The sequence below is a fragment of the Pyricularia grisea genome (genome assembly GCF_004355905.1).
Source record: "Pyricularia grisea strain NI907 chromosome Unknown Pyricularia_grisea_NI907_Scaffold_7, whole genome shotgun sequence".
Taxonomy (NCBI): Eukaryota; Fungi; Ascomycota; class Sordariomycetes; order Magnaporthales; family Pyriculariaceae; genus Pyricularia; species Pyricularia grisea.
Genome location: NW_022156720.1, coordinates 1,109,749 through 1,125,912, shown reverse-complemented (window position 1 = coordinate 1,125,912; position 16,164 = coordinate 1,109,749). Strand labels below are relative to the sequence as shown.

Sequence of the window (16,164 nt, the reverse complement as noted above, 5' to 3'; positions counted from 1 at the left end):
GAAAAAGTAGAGAAAAAGGTAAAGAAATAAAAAAAAATATAAATAAATAAAAATAAACAAGAAGAGACGAAAAAAAGAAAACAAGAAAAAATAGACTAACACCTTCTCTAGGAGGAATTTGGTCGTTTTTGTCATAAGTCATTCCCAAAAAAAAAAAAAAAAAAAAAAAAAATTGACCATGGGGTTGGATGTTGGCGTCTGAAGTCGTGTCTGTTCTTCCTCTAACGCGACAGAGACAACTTGTTTAGCCCTCAGATATCCGAGATCTCCAGTCCAAATATGTAAAGTGAACCTCATGAATACCTCCCCTTTGTGTACCTCCACAACAAACTAGCCCCCTGAAGCGCCGGGATGACTTTTGGCCTCTTTCCGTCGACTAGATCGAGTTCGAGTGCCAGACCCACAGCTCGGGCGAACCGTTTCCTGAACCGCCTGTAGTCGTCGTTCGTCGGCCAAGGGTCATCTAAGCACCAGGCAGAAGCATCCTCGCCTACGGCCATTGCAGCGTTCAGATCCCAGGTGTCGTCCTTATCCTCGTCCACATCGAGTGGATAAAATAATACTTCGTTGAGGTGGGGGCGGTGCGGGTGTTGATTTATGTTTGCTTCGATGTCGAACTTGAATCGGTACGCCTGGTGTATAACCTGCGGTTGTGATGGCGCCAGCACGTTTGTAGATGGCATGTTGTATAGAGGCGCTGTTGGTGTAGCAGAAGAATGAAGTGTTTGGGGTGGTTGCGACAGCTGTGCCTGCATCGTTGGCCCCGTAGCCGCTTGTTGGTAATGATATTGTTGCATCTGCAAGTGCGGGTTGTAGCCGTGGAAATTAGAATGTCGCGCAAAGTCGAACTCGAACTGGAACTCTTGATGCACCACGAACACCAGCGCCTTGAGGCTAGGGAAATCCGCCAGCCGGGCCACAAGCTTTCCCATGTTGCTCTTCGAGACCTTCCAGTTGAGGACCGGATGGCAGATGCCCGTGTACACACCGTACGAGGTGCCCATGGCCAGCCTGGTGAGGTTGTCGCGAACCAAGGGAATTTGGCTCATGAACTGCAGGGTTCGGTGTAACCTTTTAACTAGTAAGTATGGCTCCAGCAGGAGCATATCCCGCGACAGGTCGATAAACTTGGTCGTCTTTCCTAACGTGAGCGGCTTATACCGATGTAGTGCAATGTAACGTGATTCGCGGCAAGCAGCGGCCAGTGCCGGGGGCGGCTCCGGATGGACATTGGCAAACATCAAGCCCTCCTGAGCTGGCGTCTTTGCTTTTGCGTGTGGCGCATCCAAAACCTCATAGACCCGTCCTTCTGGGAGAGAATACTCCCAGACCATGGTTCGAAGTTCTGGCGGCAGCTTGGGGAAGTTCACAAATTGTGAAGGCATTCCTGCGTTCCTGCTGGCCGCTGTCGGCTCATGCCGCAAAGGGTCGTAGTGCAAACTCATTGTGCTGATGATATTCTCGGATGGGCTAAATAAGGAGACCGAGCTGAGCAGTTCGGCTTTGTTGTACCTTGTGTGCAGTCGACTGCCTCAAATAACCGGCCCAGCCTCTCGGATTGGTGACCAGAGGACCAAATTACCCACGAAAAAAAGAAGTCCCTCTACGGGAGACAACACCACACCGCCCGGACAAGAAGAAGCAGACGGCGCATTCACTCGTTATAATGCGCTCGAATATAGGGCAGTAGCGGTAAGTATGCGCGGGGTACCCGGTTCCCGTCCTGAGTACTGTCGAATGAGGTGTCTGCCACACACTCTATCCAAGATGGTTGACAAGTTTCGGAAACCAGTGTGGAATTTAAGAGGTGGCTGCGTTTGAAGGGGAAAGAAAGGAGGAGAGGATGCAGCAGTTCGAAATTTCTAATTTCTTACTGGTACCGAAAATATGAAAGATTATTATTTCTTTAGGTAGGATTATATGAGATGAGCCCAAGTCAAACGGTGGAGAGACCAAAAAAGGTGTCATGCGTCGCCAATAAATTGGTGGCCAAAAAGTACAGGTGGTAAGGACTCTGTTTATATATATATAAAGTGGAGGGACTGAGTCAAGAAAAAACGAAGAAAAGCCAAGGTGGAAATAATAGAGATAAAAATAAGGAACAGGGAAATAAGTCAAGAGGGAAAAAATCAGACGGACAAGTTGGGGCGAAGAAAGGATAAGGGGGAAGGGTGTTAATTAATGAGGATTCCCTCGTCAGGAAGCGAAGTAGCTAAACATGACTTGATGCGTTAAGCTTTCGTTGGAGCTTGAGCTTTTGCTTTACGAAAGTGCTCGGGTCAGTCATTTGACGTCTCACCCTGAGCAAGGCCCAGGAGCGACGAACCGGAGCTTAACATCAGGGCGCCAGCCGGGAATGGAGGGATGCGCGTGTTCGGAAACATTGGGCTACAAAACATAGTGGTCGTAGTAGTCGCAGACGTAGTACAGAACGAGCTTGTTTGACTGGTGCGAGGAGGGGCGCGGAAGGGCATAAAGGGAGCGGATGGATGAATAATAGATGATGGATGGGATGGATGGGCCGAAAAGAAAACCTGTGATGCGCTATTGACAAGGCCAGAGGGTAAAGGGCAAAAAAAAAAGTTGGTATGCAGGGAGATCAGAAAAAAAAAAAAAAGAAAAAGAAGAAGAAGAAAAAAGGAATCACCCATACTCAAACTCCCACACACACACACACACACACACACACACACACACACACACACACAACATACAAAATAAAATAAAAAATAATAAAAGCAAAGCTTATAGTGTGGATGGTGCGCGCACACCCAGCATCGTTTCGAACAAAAAAAAAAGAATCAAAAAATCAACACACAGATGGAGAACCTTCCACAAGCGGAAACATCACATCAGACACTGCATCGACGACCACTGCACAGCATGGGCAATATGCGAGTCGATGTACCTACAGTATGAGTGAGTAGTGACTGTGTGTGTGTGTGTGTGTGTGTGTGTGTGTGGGTGTGTGTGTGGGTGTGTGTGTGGTCAGAGCGGCCGGATGGGGGACAGACTGGAATGGATGGAATGAGGGGCATTGCAACGTCTGGCTGTGTGCGGTTGCTTAACCTAGACTCGGCGCTCCGTCTTGGCCGCCCCGGAGCCAACGTGTCGAAAAGAACGCGGCGCCCGCTTGGGCAAGGGAGCACAGCACTGGGGCTACTGCGTGTTAACTGCCTGAATGAGGCAACTCGATGGACGCAGCTTGGCAGCCCGGCGAGGCGCCGTTGATAAACTGCCTGCGGGCTAGTAGGTGGCCATTGCGCCCCAAGTCTTGTTGGAGGGGGCCCAGCTGAGTCGAAGCTGCCCTTGACGTCGCCGCAAGGAAAGGCCAGCAGGACAGGGCAGGCGGGCAACAAAAAAAAAAAAAGAAAAAGAAATCTAGTTCTATTCTAGTGTGGGGAGAAACTGCTTAGCTACTTCGAGTAAAGCGATTCCTACAGATCAAACGAACCCGGAACCGACTACATGTCTGCTGCTGGACCGCTGCTATAATTGGGTTATAGCAGCCCACATAGTATCGCCCTTGCAGTGATCTTCCTGCTTGCTGCGTTGCTCGCTTGCCCGGATAGCCAGAGAATAAGCAGGGGAAAATGTCATATAAAACACCTAGTAACAAGAGGGAAAGCCTGCCGAAGACAAAATTTTTTTTTTTTTTTTTTAAAAAAAAAAAACGATCGCTTACAAATCTTGGCGACCCACGTTTGCTCACATTGTAACTTTTCGCTGAAACAGATTTGCAGTTTGAAGGACTGCATCGCCCTCGCGTGAGTGACAGCTGTTCTCGGCGCCGCAATCGCGAGTAACCTTATGGTTAGTGAGGGGGCAACTTTCAGTGGTTGCATATTGGGCGCGCTATCACCGATGGGCCGATGAAAAAAAAGAAAAAAAAGAAAAAAAAAAACACAGCCGAAGCTGCTCATTAACAGCCGGCGGATTATCACAAGGCATGTAAAACGCCCCCATACCGGTATGGCTTTGATCTATCAACACCTTACCCCAAGTGAACCAGCATAAGAAAAAAAATTTAGCGGAAAGGGGCTGCCGAGCCAACTGTTGCATTTGGTAGGGAGATGCAAGCTGTTGGTCCAGGTGTGTGCATGTTTGTTGATGGCTGGCCGGTGATGATCCACGGCAAATGGACAAAAGGTAACCGCCGTGTGATATCTATTCCCCGCACTCCCAGTCTCTGGTGGGAGGGTTACTAACAAAACAAAAGAAAGCCAAACGACTAGAGAATAAAAACAAGAAAAGTCTAAAAGACTGTTTGCTTGGTATGCGTCCGTCCGAGAGGGCCGGGAGGGAAAGGCGGGCGGCGCCGCTCATCCTTGGAATGAACTCGGCGGCGGGGCGGCTTCCATAGCGTGTGGTACTACGTCGCGCAACGACGGAGTCATTGCCCCAGATGGTGTGTGATCAGCGGGCAACATGACTTGTTTGGTGTATTCTGAATAGCTTCAACTCAAATGATCAAAACAATTGCCTGTTGGCACTTCGCAAGACAGACTACCATCTTAGCTCGGCTTGTTCGGTTCGGTGTCAGCTCGGGCATCACTGGTCTGACAAACCAGTGACGGTGGTCGCACAAATCATGACAAAGACCAGACGGTGGCTGTCAATGATGGTGGAATATGTATGCCCGCAGTGATTGTTGCATCTGACGACGGGGCAATTAATCTATTTCCAAGCCAAAGCGAGGCAATTAATCGATCCGCCGGCACAACCATGTTTTTAACACTATTTTTATTATTATTCTACTCTCTTTTGTCTCCGTCCTTTTCCTCTTTCTTCTTGTTTTGGATCGGATAGCGTCAAGTTTCTGACCGGCTCGGATGCGAGCCATATCATCCAATGCATGAGGTGGATGGAATGGAATGGAAGGAATGCAAGCAGAACTCGAGTTGGTAAGGCTCAGGTCGGTTGTAGCAGCAAACCTGAAACCAAAAACCTTGACATCACCTAAGAGAGGTACCTAGGTACCTAAGGTACTCGAGTAGGTCACGTACCTCTAGGTAAGGTATGTATGGTACCTACCTAAGTACCTACTTAGTCGGGAAATTTTCATTGTGCCAAACAAGATCGCAAGAAGGAAGGCACGATGGATGGAATTAAATCTTGAATCTCAGAATGAACTGTCTGTCACGTGTGAGCAGAAAAAAGCGAATCAGAAAGTGTCAATGCACCCACCTCATGACTAAGCGTCCCAACCGATCGCTGGCTCCTTAAAAAAAAACTTGACTGGCGAGAAGAGCCGAGAGCATTTCTTCCTTCTTTTCTTCTCTTCGTGCGGCTGGCTCAACATTTCCCGTGTTGCTCGAAATCCCTTCTTTTCCTCTATGGGAACTGACTTAAATGGATCATTCGTAGCGTCAGTTGGGCCCCAGATTAATCATAATTGCAGGCCGGTCATGCCTCAGCAACTTGTCCCGTTCAGCTGGTTTTTACCTGGCTTTTCGGGCGCGTGGGGAGACTGGACAAATATTACTCGGATGGATTCCTTTACATTGCTGTTGAACTCGAAACACAAAGTCGGCAGAGCCGAGCTCGACGAATCTTAAGCATTCTGCCTTGGCCTTTTACACGGGCTGAGGGCTGATCTGTGCCATATCGTGTGTTGTGCGAGTCGAAGCAGTATCGCGTCAACTACCTGGAAAATCCAACCAGATTGATCAAGTGACCAGTCATTCATTGAATGAGCCAGATCATGGCCCTGTTTCTATGTCTTGGGACCCATCTGCATTGGGATCCAGCAACGACAACCTATCTATCGAGATTAATTCCCACCATCATCTATGTCCCAAGCCAAGCAAAGCAAGCACTGGCGTAATACGTACTCTGTGCAACCAGATCCGGCCAATTGTTATATCTGGGTTGTTCATGACTCTTCTCCTCCGCCAAGATTTCGGCTGAGCTTTGTAGAATCAAACGCCAACTCGACTTGACTCTATTCTCCAGGCTCATCGCCAATCTTCTCCAACTTGCCCATCTCCCGTTTCTCTCCGGTTTCTCCAATCAGTCGTAGCCTGTCTAGCCGCACCTTCTCCGACTCTGAGCTACCGTCACCAGCCTCAATGAATATAATTAGGCTGTTGATGTTTTGGAACTTGACAAAGCGTAACGGGATATTGGCAGTTCCTTCGGCATTCCAGTCACTCTCAGAAATCTCGATCATCTGAGTAGGTGCTGTGCTTTCGGCCTGGTCAAACCCGAGATTGGTAGGGCGGTTGGTAAAGAGCTTGATAAGCTTGGGCCGCATCGGTTTCTCGTCCTCATCCACATCGTCACCAGTTGGCGGGATCGAAGTGATCTGAACCAACCGAGATACATAATGTCAGCCGTTTTCCATATTACATTACAGTAAAACAAAACGGGGGCTGTTTTTTTTTTCTTTTTTTTTCTTTCTTTCTTTTTTTTTTCTTTCTTTCTTTTTTTGTCTTTCTTTCTTTTTTTTTTTGACTGTTCACGTACCTGAAGAGTGTGAAGCTTCAGCATTGCCTGGAAAGGCATGAAAAGCAGCAGTTGCTCATCTGTATCGCTCTCCACCCAGTCAATCTCGTTGCCCTTGCCGGTAGTCAAAGCACTTGGCTTCGCCCCGGAGAAAAGAACCCTAACGTTTCCTTTCTCGCCATCGACGTTGAGCAGCTCGACCCTCTTCATCTCAACCTGCTCTGTGACATCCTTGTAGCTACGTGGAAGGTCTGCGCCGAGCCAGGCGGCCTGGTTACCGCTGCCTTCTGCCGCGCTCCCGCTCGAGGAGCCAGCTCCGCCGGCCTTGAGCTCTTGCTGGAGCTGTGGGAGGAGGGCCTCGAGTGGTATGGGCTCGCCATTTCGGAAGGCGAGAATGTCGGGAGGGTTCGTGATGTCAAAGGTGGCAGCGATATCCTGATTCTTCGCCACATCTACTCGGAGAAACCGGACGTGACCTAGCGCAGAGCCGGCAACCTGGGACTTGCTGGCAAATGCCTCGAAGATTTTGGACATGTGCGACGGTTTCGATTCTTTGGAGAGGCCATTGTAAACTGGGGAGTCCTTCTGGTCAGTATCGCGGTATTCAGGGCAGCTGGACAAGAAGGGGAAAAGGTAGTCGGCGTATCATACAATAGACCAGGACCGTGCTGTTCGAATCAGAGCCTATGGCCTGAGTGAGTTGCTCAAGCGAGCCGATCTCTGTGGCCGATGTTCCAGGGGCCATCTTTACTTGATCAAGCTTTCTATGAGTGTGGGTTTTCCGCAGGACTCTGAAAGATCAAGGTGGCTGCCTAGGTAGTATGTTTGACAGAACTAAAGCTACGTTGTAGATAGGTCGGAGCTTGACGCGCAACAAAGCAAGACAAGGTACCTCTGCTCACCCCGCGTCGCTGGAGAAGCCCCGCTTTCAGTGACAACTCAACTAATAACGTCACAGCACATCACGTGGAATATTTACAGTCAGGGATATGAAATTATTCCGAGACATTGACAAGATTTTCTAAGAAAAAATCGTGAAATTGCCAACATGGAAGTTACCTAAGCTACCTAGACTACTTATACGAAGAGGTGAATCGCACTTTGCTCAAGCCACCAAAGAACTCGACCATTTAACATCCCAACTCCCTTTCCTGGTATTATTACCTTGTCCCAATAGCAGCAGAAAATCTCACCGCACGCTCTCTTAATTCATCTCAGACGCCCACAGCATGGCTAAAGACCTTTGCCGCCAGTTGGCTAAGCAGCCTTGCCCTATCTCCCTGTGGAAGATCCTATTGAGAATAGTTAGCAGGTGATATTCAAAGTCGCCCAGCTTCCTCGGCGCAAGTTGCGTGTGACGAACCATCCTCTCTGGAGAATAGCACCAATACATGTATAAAAACAAATAATCTCATCCTGCGTCGTTTCTTGGGTGGCCTGGACGCCGACGTCGCCTCTCAGCACGAGCATGGCCACCCGGTCGACCATGGATTCCTGTGTCCATGCTGCCCCCAAATCGAGCAGCTGAAGTGCCTCCGCCGACATTAACATCCAGACTCACCTGAAAGACAGCATACACGCTCTTCCCCTTGGCGTCCCTCACCGCACCGAGCCTGTTGCCAGCGACGGCTCCGGCCACCATGCCAGGCACGTTGGCGACGATAAACCCTAGCGCCCCGCCGCTCATGCCGCCGAGCATTCCCCAGAATTTGCCCGTCGGCTGACTGTTGTCGGGCTGCGCCATTCCTTCCTCACGCAGCATCTCCTCAAAGACGTCACCAAACTGAGACTCCTCGGCTTGCTGTCGCGCCTCGCCGCCGTCACGCTGGCCCGTGAAGAAGTTCCAGGCCCAGCTGAAGCCGTCCTGTGGGGCCTGTTGCGCATTTTCTGAGTCGGTGTCGTTGGGGGCTGCGAAGGGGTCCGTTGGCTCTGTGGTTTTGGAACCGCCGAATAGACGGCGTTGGGCGTCGTAGTCGCGTCGCCTGGACGGGTCGGAGAGCGTGTAGTAAGCATCGTTGACAAGTTGGAATTTGCGCGTGCGTTCGGGGCGCTCTGGTGACTCGGCTGGGAGCCTGTCCGGGTGTGTCTTCAAGGCCGCTCTGGGTTGCAAGTCCTGGTTAGCTTCGATTTGCCAAAACACAACGATTGCAGAAACTTTACTTACCGCTTGTAAGCATCGCGGATCTGCTGTATGGTAGCCGTCTCGCTGACCTCGAGGATGGCATCTGTGAAATAAGCGTTGAAAAGTCCCTAGTAAGTGGCCATTTCTTGGTATTGAAGTATCCACTTGGGCTCTGTGAGTCGGGTCGCTGTGTGTTGACAGAGACGGTACTTACAGTAGTTTGGAGGGGCTCCTTGCGCCATCTTGGCCAGTGTGGTTCGTGCCAAAAGAAAATACGTCAATTTAGTAAGTAAGGCAATGAATGGAGAAAAATTTGGAGAGCAAGTAGTGGTGGTTTTCATAAAAACGAAAAGGTATGATGCGGTTTGTCGATGAAGTAACTCGGTAGGTAGGTTGGTAGGTAAGTATGTAGATATGCCTTCGTCTTGGCCAAACCGGTGGTCTTGATGTTGTAGGGCGAGTGACAACGTCATCTGCGATCTTAGCGCGTGTGCCTCGGCGGCGGGAGTGAGACCCTGCCGAGTGGCGAAGTACATGGCATGATGGTAATTATGGTACGTACGGTACAGGGTAGTTACCTGCACAACGAGCGATGTAGCGCCTTACATGGAGACCCACAATTCACCTCAGAATGGAGCTTCGAGGCTTGGCTTGGGCCATTCCACTGCGACCCTCGAATCTTTATTGCCTATAAGCTTGAAATGTACCTTGTTCCTCGGCGTGACGGATTTCTTTGCTTTGCAGAAATGCACAGCCTTACCACGGGAATAGTAATAAGTTGCACTCAATTCGATTGATGCATCAAATATCACATCCTCACTGTGACTCATTGCAGGTTGGATTCGTGGCCTTATTCTGGATGGACCCTTGGACTGTTAGCTCTTCGAAATATATTAAAAGCTGGTAAGTTTGCCTCCTGTCACCAGTTTCAGAAGACACAATCTTCCGTCATAAACTACTCCAAGCATCCTTTGGCGCTCGGCCCGAAGTATCCCAACCTAAAGAAGGGGTGGTTCGTTTCTCTTGGAGTTGCATCAGAACAAGCTAGCAGCCATGCACACCGTACGTACCTTGACCGGTTCGGGCCGAGATATGCTTGATCCGGCCTTTCGCGTTGTCGGATTCGGCGACGAATCCCATATCGTGACTGTTGTCACGCACTGCCGTGCACTTTGGGTTACGGATCCTGCCATTGGGAAATCCGAAGGTGAAGGTGGCGGCGAGCAAGCAGCCAGCAACACGACCCCGAACCCCTTCAGATTTGTGGGAAGATTGCAGCTTGGAGAGGGCGAAGAGAGCTATATTGACGCGCCGCGCAACCCCGACACGGATACCATTGATACTCCGTGGAGGCAGGAGATACACAAGACTTTTGCCCACGTATTTTATGACGTTATGAACTATCTGCCCTCTGTCAACTGCACTGTGGGACATTACCACCCGCCGAAACACCAAGTACTCGGCGTGCCGTCTGTTGCCAGTCAAAGCAATTGGGACAACAGCGAGGTTGAAGTGCAAGCCGCCGTCTGCAAGAAATGGGAGACGAATATGCTTCTCATACCTACGTTCTTGGCACCTGGTGTTACAATCCGCGCTACTGTCCAGGACGACCAGGACGACCAAGGCGAGCAAGAAAGGGAATTGGGCATCTTTGACAAGTCGAAGGAGCACAAGTTTGAGATTTGGTACTTGCGTAGAGACGTCACCATACGCCTGTATGTGGAGGGAGACAATGCCCAAAAGAACAGCATCGCCGCTGTCCTGGTGCTTGGAGAGCTGTGCGTTGATGATCATGGCCAGCCAGAGGATTTCTGCAATCATGATATCTAGGACAGCCATCTAATTGGTAGACAGGCCAAGGACCCAATGTCATGTTTTTGTTTCTCTCGGTTATCCATCGATTACCCCCAGGAGGCTGTATTTAGTGTTCATCGGAGCCCTCAACATCAAGGTACACGATCAAGCTACCCGTATTGTAGCCTTGAGGATGTGACAATATCCGATACTGTTTGTAGATGCGGCCATCCGTTCTGTTATTGTGAACTCAAGACGAGCAAGATCCTTTGTTAAACAAAACAAACAGGGACATGATGTGCATGTGCGACTTTTGTGCTCAAACTTCTAACCGGCCGTACATATCGAGATCCAATTAAGATAACATTTGTCGAGGCTATGGAACCTAGCGGCAACGGTTTATCTATATCCAATCTATCTGCCTCCGGGAAGGCATTCCCGGCCTGCCCCCACCTCCAATGCTTCATAATTCATGACCAATCATAATAGTAATGTTGACTTCCAGAACCAGCCACACTCTGGATTGGCAGAGCGAAAACCCCACTGGGCTCATATCTGGGCTCACCGATGACCCCGGCCACCAACCGCACATACCACCCCTTCGTTTGAGTCTATCTTTTCAGCTCAGCCATTGCCCTCTTCACAATTCCCGTGGCCTCGAGGATAACATCATCGCCCCTGCGCCAGGTGTACAGCGCTACTCCTTGCCTGGAGAGAATTTCGTTGGCCCGCTCTAATCTGCGGTGCCATAGCTCAACTCTTTTGTTGATTGCGTTTGCGGCCGCGCTTGTTGCACCGTTGTTAGCCGTCGTCGTCGATGCCATGGTTCCTCCAGTTGAGGTACGGGATACTCCTGGATGTGCTGGTGGAGGTAGGATTTCCCATTTCCCCTGCGATGGCATTTCCGGGTTGCTAGCAGTGCCTGGCTTTCGCTGATGTGATGCAGGTTGGCTGGTTGGTGTCCCGCGACGACGAGGTGGTGGTGGAATGGGCTTAGGTTTGCCGTTGCCATTGCTATCTTCAGAGCCATTTCGACTGTTCATCGTTAGGCTATTTGAGGATGACCGTGTCTTGATTGCAGAGCCACTCGGCCTTCTAGGTAAAGGCGGTGCCGGTACCTCACTTTCACTATTGGTCGACTGGAAGGACGAGTTCTGCATCTGTGCGAGAGGATGCATAGCACTGTCTCGAGTGAAGGAGGGCGACCCCCTGAGTGCAGCAGGCTTGGCTGGGCGAGCCGGAGGCACAGGCTTGCGGCGGGCCCCAGGCTGGCCATTGTCTAGGCTAAGACCAGCCAGGCTTTGTGCTGTGGTGTTGAGCTTTACCTGCTCCGGCTCATCTGATAGGTCAATGAGATCCTCCACTGGCGCTTCTGTTTTGGTGGGCATGCTGTGTGTGCGGATGAGAGGGGCTGGTCGGCTTGACGAGCGGTCGCCTGCTGCTCTATCGATAGCCTTTTGCCTTAGCCCGGCAGTCGGGTCGAATGTCGAGTCGAAGAAGCCCAGGCTTGGGGGCTCTTCGGGGGTTGTTACATCACGAATAAAAACAGCCAAGATGCGACCAGGATTCGCCATGGCCAAGTCAGTGTATACTTCCAAGTCTGCCTCACCGCTATCGCCTACCAAGAGAAACTTTCTTTCGGGAAAGTCCTCCATGATGCGCTCAAGAGTCCCTTTCTTGCGCTCAGCCACAGGCTCAAAGATACCCTGCAGCATACCGGCGTAGTGTTTGAGATGCAATGACCCCGGGGGTAAGCCTGAACCATGGAAGAACGTGGCTAGCACGGGGAACAGCTGCCATGGGCTGTTCGAGCAGTAGTGAAGCTGCACTCCCATGTCATGGAGGGTGTTGTACCACTCCTTGGTACCCTCAACGCTCATATCTGCCAGGTCCCGGATGAAAGTGTTTCGAAAAATCTCACGAGCGCCCAAAGAGATATTAGAACGCTTGATGGTGTCATCAATGTCGCTGATGAGGCTTATGCCACGAGGCTCGATGATTTCAACCGGTTCCGTAGCCGAAAGATTTTCGTTGGCCAACACGCGAATATCGGTCGGCACAAAGTCGAGCGCGGCACGTATGCTGAAGTGACCGGCATCATTGGTCGTCACAGTGCGAGACTGCGAGGTCTGTTCGTTGTAGAAGAAAATTGTAACTGCTTGTTGCACCAACGGCGTGGTCAAAAAGGGACCCAGCCGTGCCATCAGATTGGAATTTGCAACAGCCATCTCTGCCTCAGTCAGCTCGGAGGCAGAGGTCGGGACACTGGTGTTTGTACGAGCTGAGATTGCAGGTGAGCCGGGAGGAGAATCTGGTGTCCCGCCACCACTCCTGCTAATATTTTGCGCGCGGCCAGCAGGCAGAGTGCCGGCTTCATTGTCGTAAGCGGCGCCTCGACTATAGGGTGCCTCGCTGTATCCTCCGCGGTTCGCAACTTCCTCCTCCCCTTTGCCCCTCCGTTCGATTTCCTCGGCCTCTTTGGCAATCTTCTGCTGTTCGCGCAAATCCTCATGGCCGCCACTGTCTTGCGTGATTGTGGGTGGGGGGATTCCGCTCATGCGCCTTGCCAACCCTATTAAGATTCTGTTCTTTCTCGTCATGGGTCCCTTGTGCGGAGAGTATATCCAGCCGCGCACATCGACATCCACGATGGCTTTTGCATCCTCGACTCTTGCCCATTCGTTGTGCCAGTACTCTTCGTCGTTCATGGCTGCCTGGCCGTCCTGGTGCTGCGTCGACATTTGGTGCCTAAGGTGCAGCCTATTCCCATGATCGTCAAACTGTCTAACGTGCCTCTTGGCATACGATGGGAAGAGAACCATCTGCTCGTCCCCCCTGTGCACAATCTTGACATTGGGAAATGAGCCTGGAATGGTCATCTGAGGGTCGATAGAATTGTCGACATTGCGAAAGCGTGTGTTGTTATACTGCTCCCTCATCTCCCCTGCTGCCGCGACGCCAGCTCTGTACACGCTTCCAGCCATGGCCGCCAGCTTCTTGCGTCGTGCGCCGGGCTCTCGCGGCGTCGTGTCGTCCCCGCCGTAGCCGCCCCATGCCGACTGCGATTGCATCTTATCCCTGTGTTTTCCTGCTACAGTTGCGTCCCTCCCCGGCTTCGAGTGGCGCCGGGCGAGGGCCGTTGACCGTGGGAGCGCACGATGCCACTCCTGCCCCCTAAGCAGCCGGTCAATAATCCGTGTCCCTTCTAGACGCTTCTTATTCCGCCTGACGAGGAAACCCCAGATGCGCGATTGTAATCTATGTTTGTAAAAGGAAATAGTGTCGAGTCGAAATGTTACAAGCTTTTGGCGATATATCTGGCGAACTGTCAAAGGTGATTGATAACGTGTGCTGCTCGGTCGGTAGTGTTTTGGTCGAAGAGAAGATGCGACGAAGCGAAGGAACTTGGGGAGAGCCAGGGCTGCCTCGGGGTTGACGTAAGTGCCTAGGTAAGGTAGGTTGGCGTGATGCGGGTCGGATCGCAAACTGGATGTGGTCACGTCTTGCGACCTTCAGGTGGTTTCGTTAGATCCAAGAAATTCAAGACCTTTTTTGAAACCCAGAAGACTAGAAGAGTACCTAGGTAGGACAATACAAATGCAACCCTCGAGGTTTATCACAAGTGCAATGGGATAAGTTGATGGAAAGGCCAAAGTGATGGAGTCGAGGCAACACTTTAGTGGATAGCTCCTACCATGTGGTGGTGTCGTCGGCAGTGGACACAAGCTCGGTTGGGTTGGTTACGTCATGATTGCACACCCTAACCCGAGCGCACTTTGCTACCCCCCTTCTTACAAAGAATGTATCTACCTAGGTAGCTACCTAGGTAGCTATAGAAATGGAAGCTAATGGCCAACTATTAGTCGCATGAAAAGTCGCATGGACAGATCAATCAAATAGCACACAGGTTCATTTGCCCGAATACAAAAAATCAAGTCTCAACATACATAAAACCGCCCACCTAATTTACCTGTAAATTAGCTTGACGAAGCTCAATTAGATACCGAGAATCTTCATTCGATCCCACCCTGCATTCTCTTGTCTTTTTCGGCCCAGCGTATTATCGACCAATAACTATTTCTAACCCCCCTGCATATAACACGATGTTTGAGTATAAGTGTATCAAGATGGACACTAGCCCCCAGGATTGTGCGCGTTAATGGAACCACTGCGGCCTAGGAAGATGGTGTATCGTACACTTTCGCCATTCTCTCATGGGTTGTAGGAAAGGACCTCGAGGCCTCGTATGGCGTATTCCGTGTCTAGAATTTCACTAATGTTAGTAACTGGTGAAAAAAAGACAATGCAACCCAAATACCGGATAAAAAAGAGCAACACACTATTCTGAGGACCCGGGGAGCCCGAAGAACCTTCCATCTGCAAGTTTATAATCCTGTGATCTATGGGTCAGTATTGGTAGGAGCTGACTGCAGGAGCCTTGTCAGAGTAGGGTTGAGCTCACAGGTACATAGCTTTTCCCACATATCCTTTTCCGACCTGAGTGGCAGTCAGGTTGCCATTCATGTAGAAATTGGCGCGGACATTCGGCCCCTCGTCTCTCAATTCGCACTTGATACTATGGAACCTGGCAGTCTCACTGTAATTCACGTTGGTTGAGGCAACTTCGCTCGATGTATTGAACGTATTGAAGCTAATTTTTCCGGATCCTTTCCATTCTGCCATGTCAATCTCGGGGGGCCAGCTGTCCACTGCTGTGAGCCAGAAGGCTGGCCAAGTACCCTTGGTCGTTGTGGCTTTGAAAAATCCCTTGAAATCGTAGCCGCCGTTTGGCTGGACGGTGAAACGCTCTTTAGCATGGATGGCACCGGAGAGATACTTGATAGGAATTTGTTTTCCACCATGAGTGGCGGATGTTTGGTTGTAGGCACGTCGAGCAGTGATGACAAGTGTGTGGTCGCCGCGGCTCGCCAACCGGATGGCATCTGAACCATTCATACGTGCGGCGCCGTTGTGGTCGGTGCCCCAGGGATAGTTGTAGTTCCAGACTGCGTCAAAGCTGGTCTGGTTGTCAAAACTGGTGTATGGTATAATGGTGCTGACTGCCATCACTTGTGGCATCAACGCGATTCCGACCCCCGAGGTCAGTATCAGGAAATAAGGCACAGAATTGAACATTTTTAATGCGAGTGCAGTAGAAAACTGTGCTCTTGAAAATGATTATGATGATGGTAAAAGAGGCAGATTTCCCCGTGACGGCGCATGTCCCCATCATATATATCTATATATAGTCGGAATGAGATAATAGCTTGACAGATCTGCCCCGTATCGATCGAGTGCCTCTCCACAGACTTACTGGGGATGGTCCTGTTTCAGTAATAATGAGTCGCTGTTATATGTATATATTTGTACACACGCCTACCCCTGAATGAATGCACAAGTGGGTAAGGTACTCAAATTTACCCTGCACCTTCACATACTATGTTATTTTTTAAGCCCCATTAGGTACCTCCCTTGGCTTCGTCCCCAATAATAGCACCTTATTAGGTATTTTGCTCGTGTTCATCCCCGGTTGCGAACTTTCGATTTGTTCAAAAAATCAAAAAGGCCAATCCTCGCCGGTACATTTATTCAGGGGCAGTCGTGTGTTTAGGTAGCGTGTCTCGTCTTGCTTTCACGTAGCAGTCACTGATGCATTTCGCGCGTCTTGAAACTGGCATTCGGGTCCAGTAAAAAGCTATGTGGATACCGCGAAGCATAAACGTATTTGCCACGTGTGAAAATGGAACACGAGTGATAAATTATTCCATAAACAGTTACGTGGTAGTTAGGTTGACTTGTCA

At 50.4% G+C, this 16,164-nt stretch overlaps 6 protein-coding genes across 6 annotated transcripts; 1 reads left to right on the top strand and 5 right to left on the bottom strand.

Annotated features, from left to right (window-relative positions):
* Window positions 1-293: 293 nt before the first annotated feature.
* PgNI_09363 (uncharacterized protein) lies at window positions 294-1,445 on the bottom strand (the record flags this gene model as incomplete). Its single annotated transcript, XM_031129347.1, has 1 exon — window positions 294-1,445. The coding sequence occupies one exon, from the start codon at window positions 1,443-1,445 to the stop codon at window positions 294-296; it is 1,152 nt and encodes a 383-aa protein (XP_030977606.1).
* Window positions 1,446-5,590: 4,145 nt separating this feature from the next.
* PgNI_09362 (uncharacterized protein) lies at window positions 5,591-7,309 on the bottom strand. Its single transcript, XM_031129346.1, has 3 exons — window positions 7,099-7,309; window positions 6,469-7,019; window positions 5,591-6,307 (listed from the first exon to the last, which is right to left on the bottom strand). The coding sequence occupies exons 1-3, from the start codon at window positions 7,190-7,192 to the stop codon at window positions 5,945-5,947; spliced, it is 1,008 nt and encodes a 335-aa protein (XP_030977608.1). The 5' UTR covers window positions 7,193-7,309; the 3' UTR covers window positions 5,591-5,944.
* Window positions 7,310-7,464: 155 nt separating this feature from the next.
* PgNI_09361 (uncharacterized protein) lies at window positions 7,465-9,195 on the bottom strand. Its single transcript, XM_031129345.1, has 4 exons — window positions 8,784-9,195; window positions 8,612-8,672; window positions 7,811-8,546; window positions 7,465-7,739 (listed from the first exon to the last, which is right to left on the bottom strand). Exons 1-3 carry the CDS (start codon window positions 9,103-9,105, stop codon window positions 7,859-7,861), a joined length of 1,071 nt encoding a protein of 356 aa, XP_030977970.1. The 5' UTR covers window positions 9,106-9,195; the 3' UTR covers window positions 7,465-7,739; window positions 7,811-7,858.
* Window positions 9,196-9,622: 427 nt separating this feature from the next.
* PgNI_09360 (uncharacterized protein) lies at window positions 9,623-10,399 on the top strand (the record flags this gene model as incomplete). The annotated part of the gene is made up of 1 exon (XM_031129344.1): window positions 9,623-10,399. The coding sequence occupies one exon, from the start codon at window positions 9,623-9,625 to the stop codon at window positions 10,397-10,399; it is 777 nt and encodes a 258-aa protein (XP_030977971.1).
* A 575-nt stretch (window positions 10,400-10,974) lies between these two features.
* On the bottom strand, window positions 10,975-14,112 carry PgNI_09359 (uncharacterized protein; the record flags this gene model as incomplete). Its single annotated transcript, XM_031129343.1, has 2 exons — window positions 10,975-13,873; window positions 14,108-14,112. The coding sequence occupies 2 exons, from the start codon at window positions 14,110-14,112 to the stop codon at window positions 10,975-10,977; spliced, it is 2,904 nt and encodes a 967-aa protein (XP_030977464.1).
* Window positions 14,113-14,575: 463 nt separating this feature from the next.
* On the bottom strand, window positions 14,576-15,499 carry PgNI_09358 (uncharacterized protein; the record flags this gene model as incomplete). Its single annotated transcript, XM_031129342.1, has 3 exons — window positions 14,576-14,625; window positions 14,704-14,756; window positions 14,826-15,499. 3 exons carry the CDS (start codon window positions 15,497-15,499, stop codon window positions 14,576-14,578), a joined length of 777 nt encoding a protein of 258 aa, XP_030977463.1.
* Between the last annotated feature and the right edge of the window lie 665 nt (window positions 15,500-16,164).

What these genes read in the sequence shown, in the direction of transcription:
- PgNI_09362 (XM_031129346.1), bottom strand. Translation starts at nt 7,192, where the DNA reads ATGGCCCCTGGAACATCGGCCACAGAGATCGGCTCGCTTGAGCAACTC. An exon ending in CAGCACGGTCCTGGTCTATT is followed by an intron (nt 7,020 to 7,098) that starts GTATGATACGCC and finishes AGGACTCCCCAG; the next exon opens with TTTACAATGGCCTCTCCAAA. An exon ending in TGAAGCTTCACACTCTTCAG is followed by an intron (nt 6,308 to 6,468) that starts GTACGTGAACAG and finishes CGGTTGGTTCAG; the next exon opens with ATCACTTCGATCCCGCCAAC.
- PgNI_09361 (XM_031129345.1), bottom strand. Translation starts at nt 9,105, where the DNA reads ATGTACTTCGCCACTCGGCAGGGTCTCACTCCCGCCGCCGAGGCACAC. An exon ending in AGGAGCCCCTCCAAACTACT is followed by an intron (nt 8,673 to 8,783) that starts GTAAGTACCGTC and finishes CTTATTTCACAG; the next exon opens with ATGCCATCCTCGAGGTCAGC. An exon ending in ATCCGCGATGCTTACAAGCG is followed by an intron (nt 8,547 to 8,611) that starts GTAAGTAAAGTT and finishes CTTGCAACCCAG; the next exon opens with AGCGGCCTTGAAGACACACC.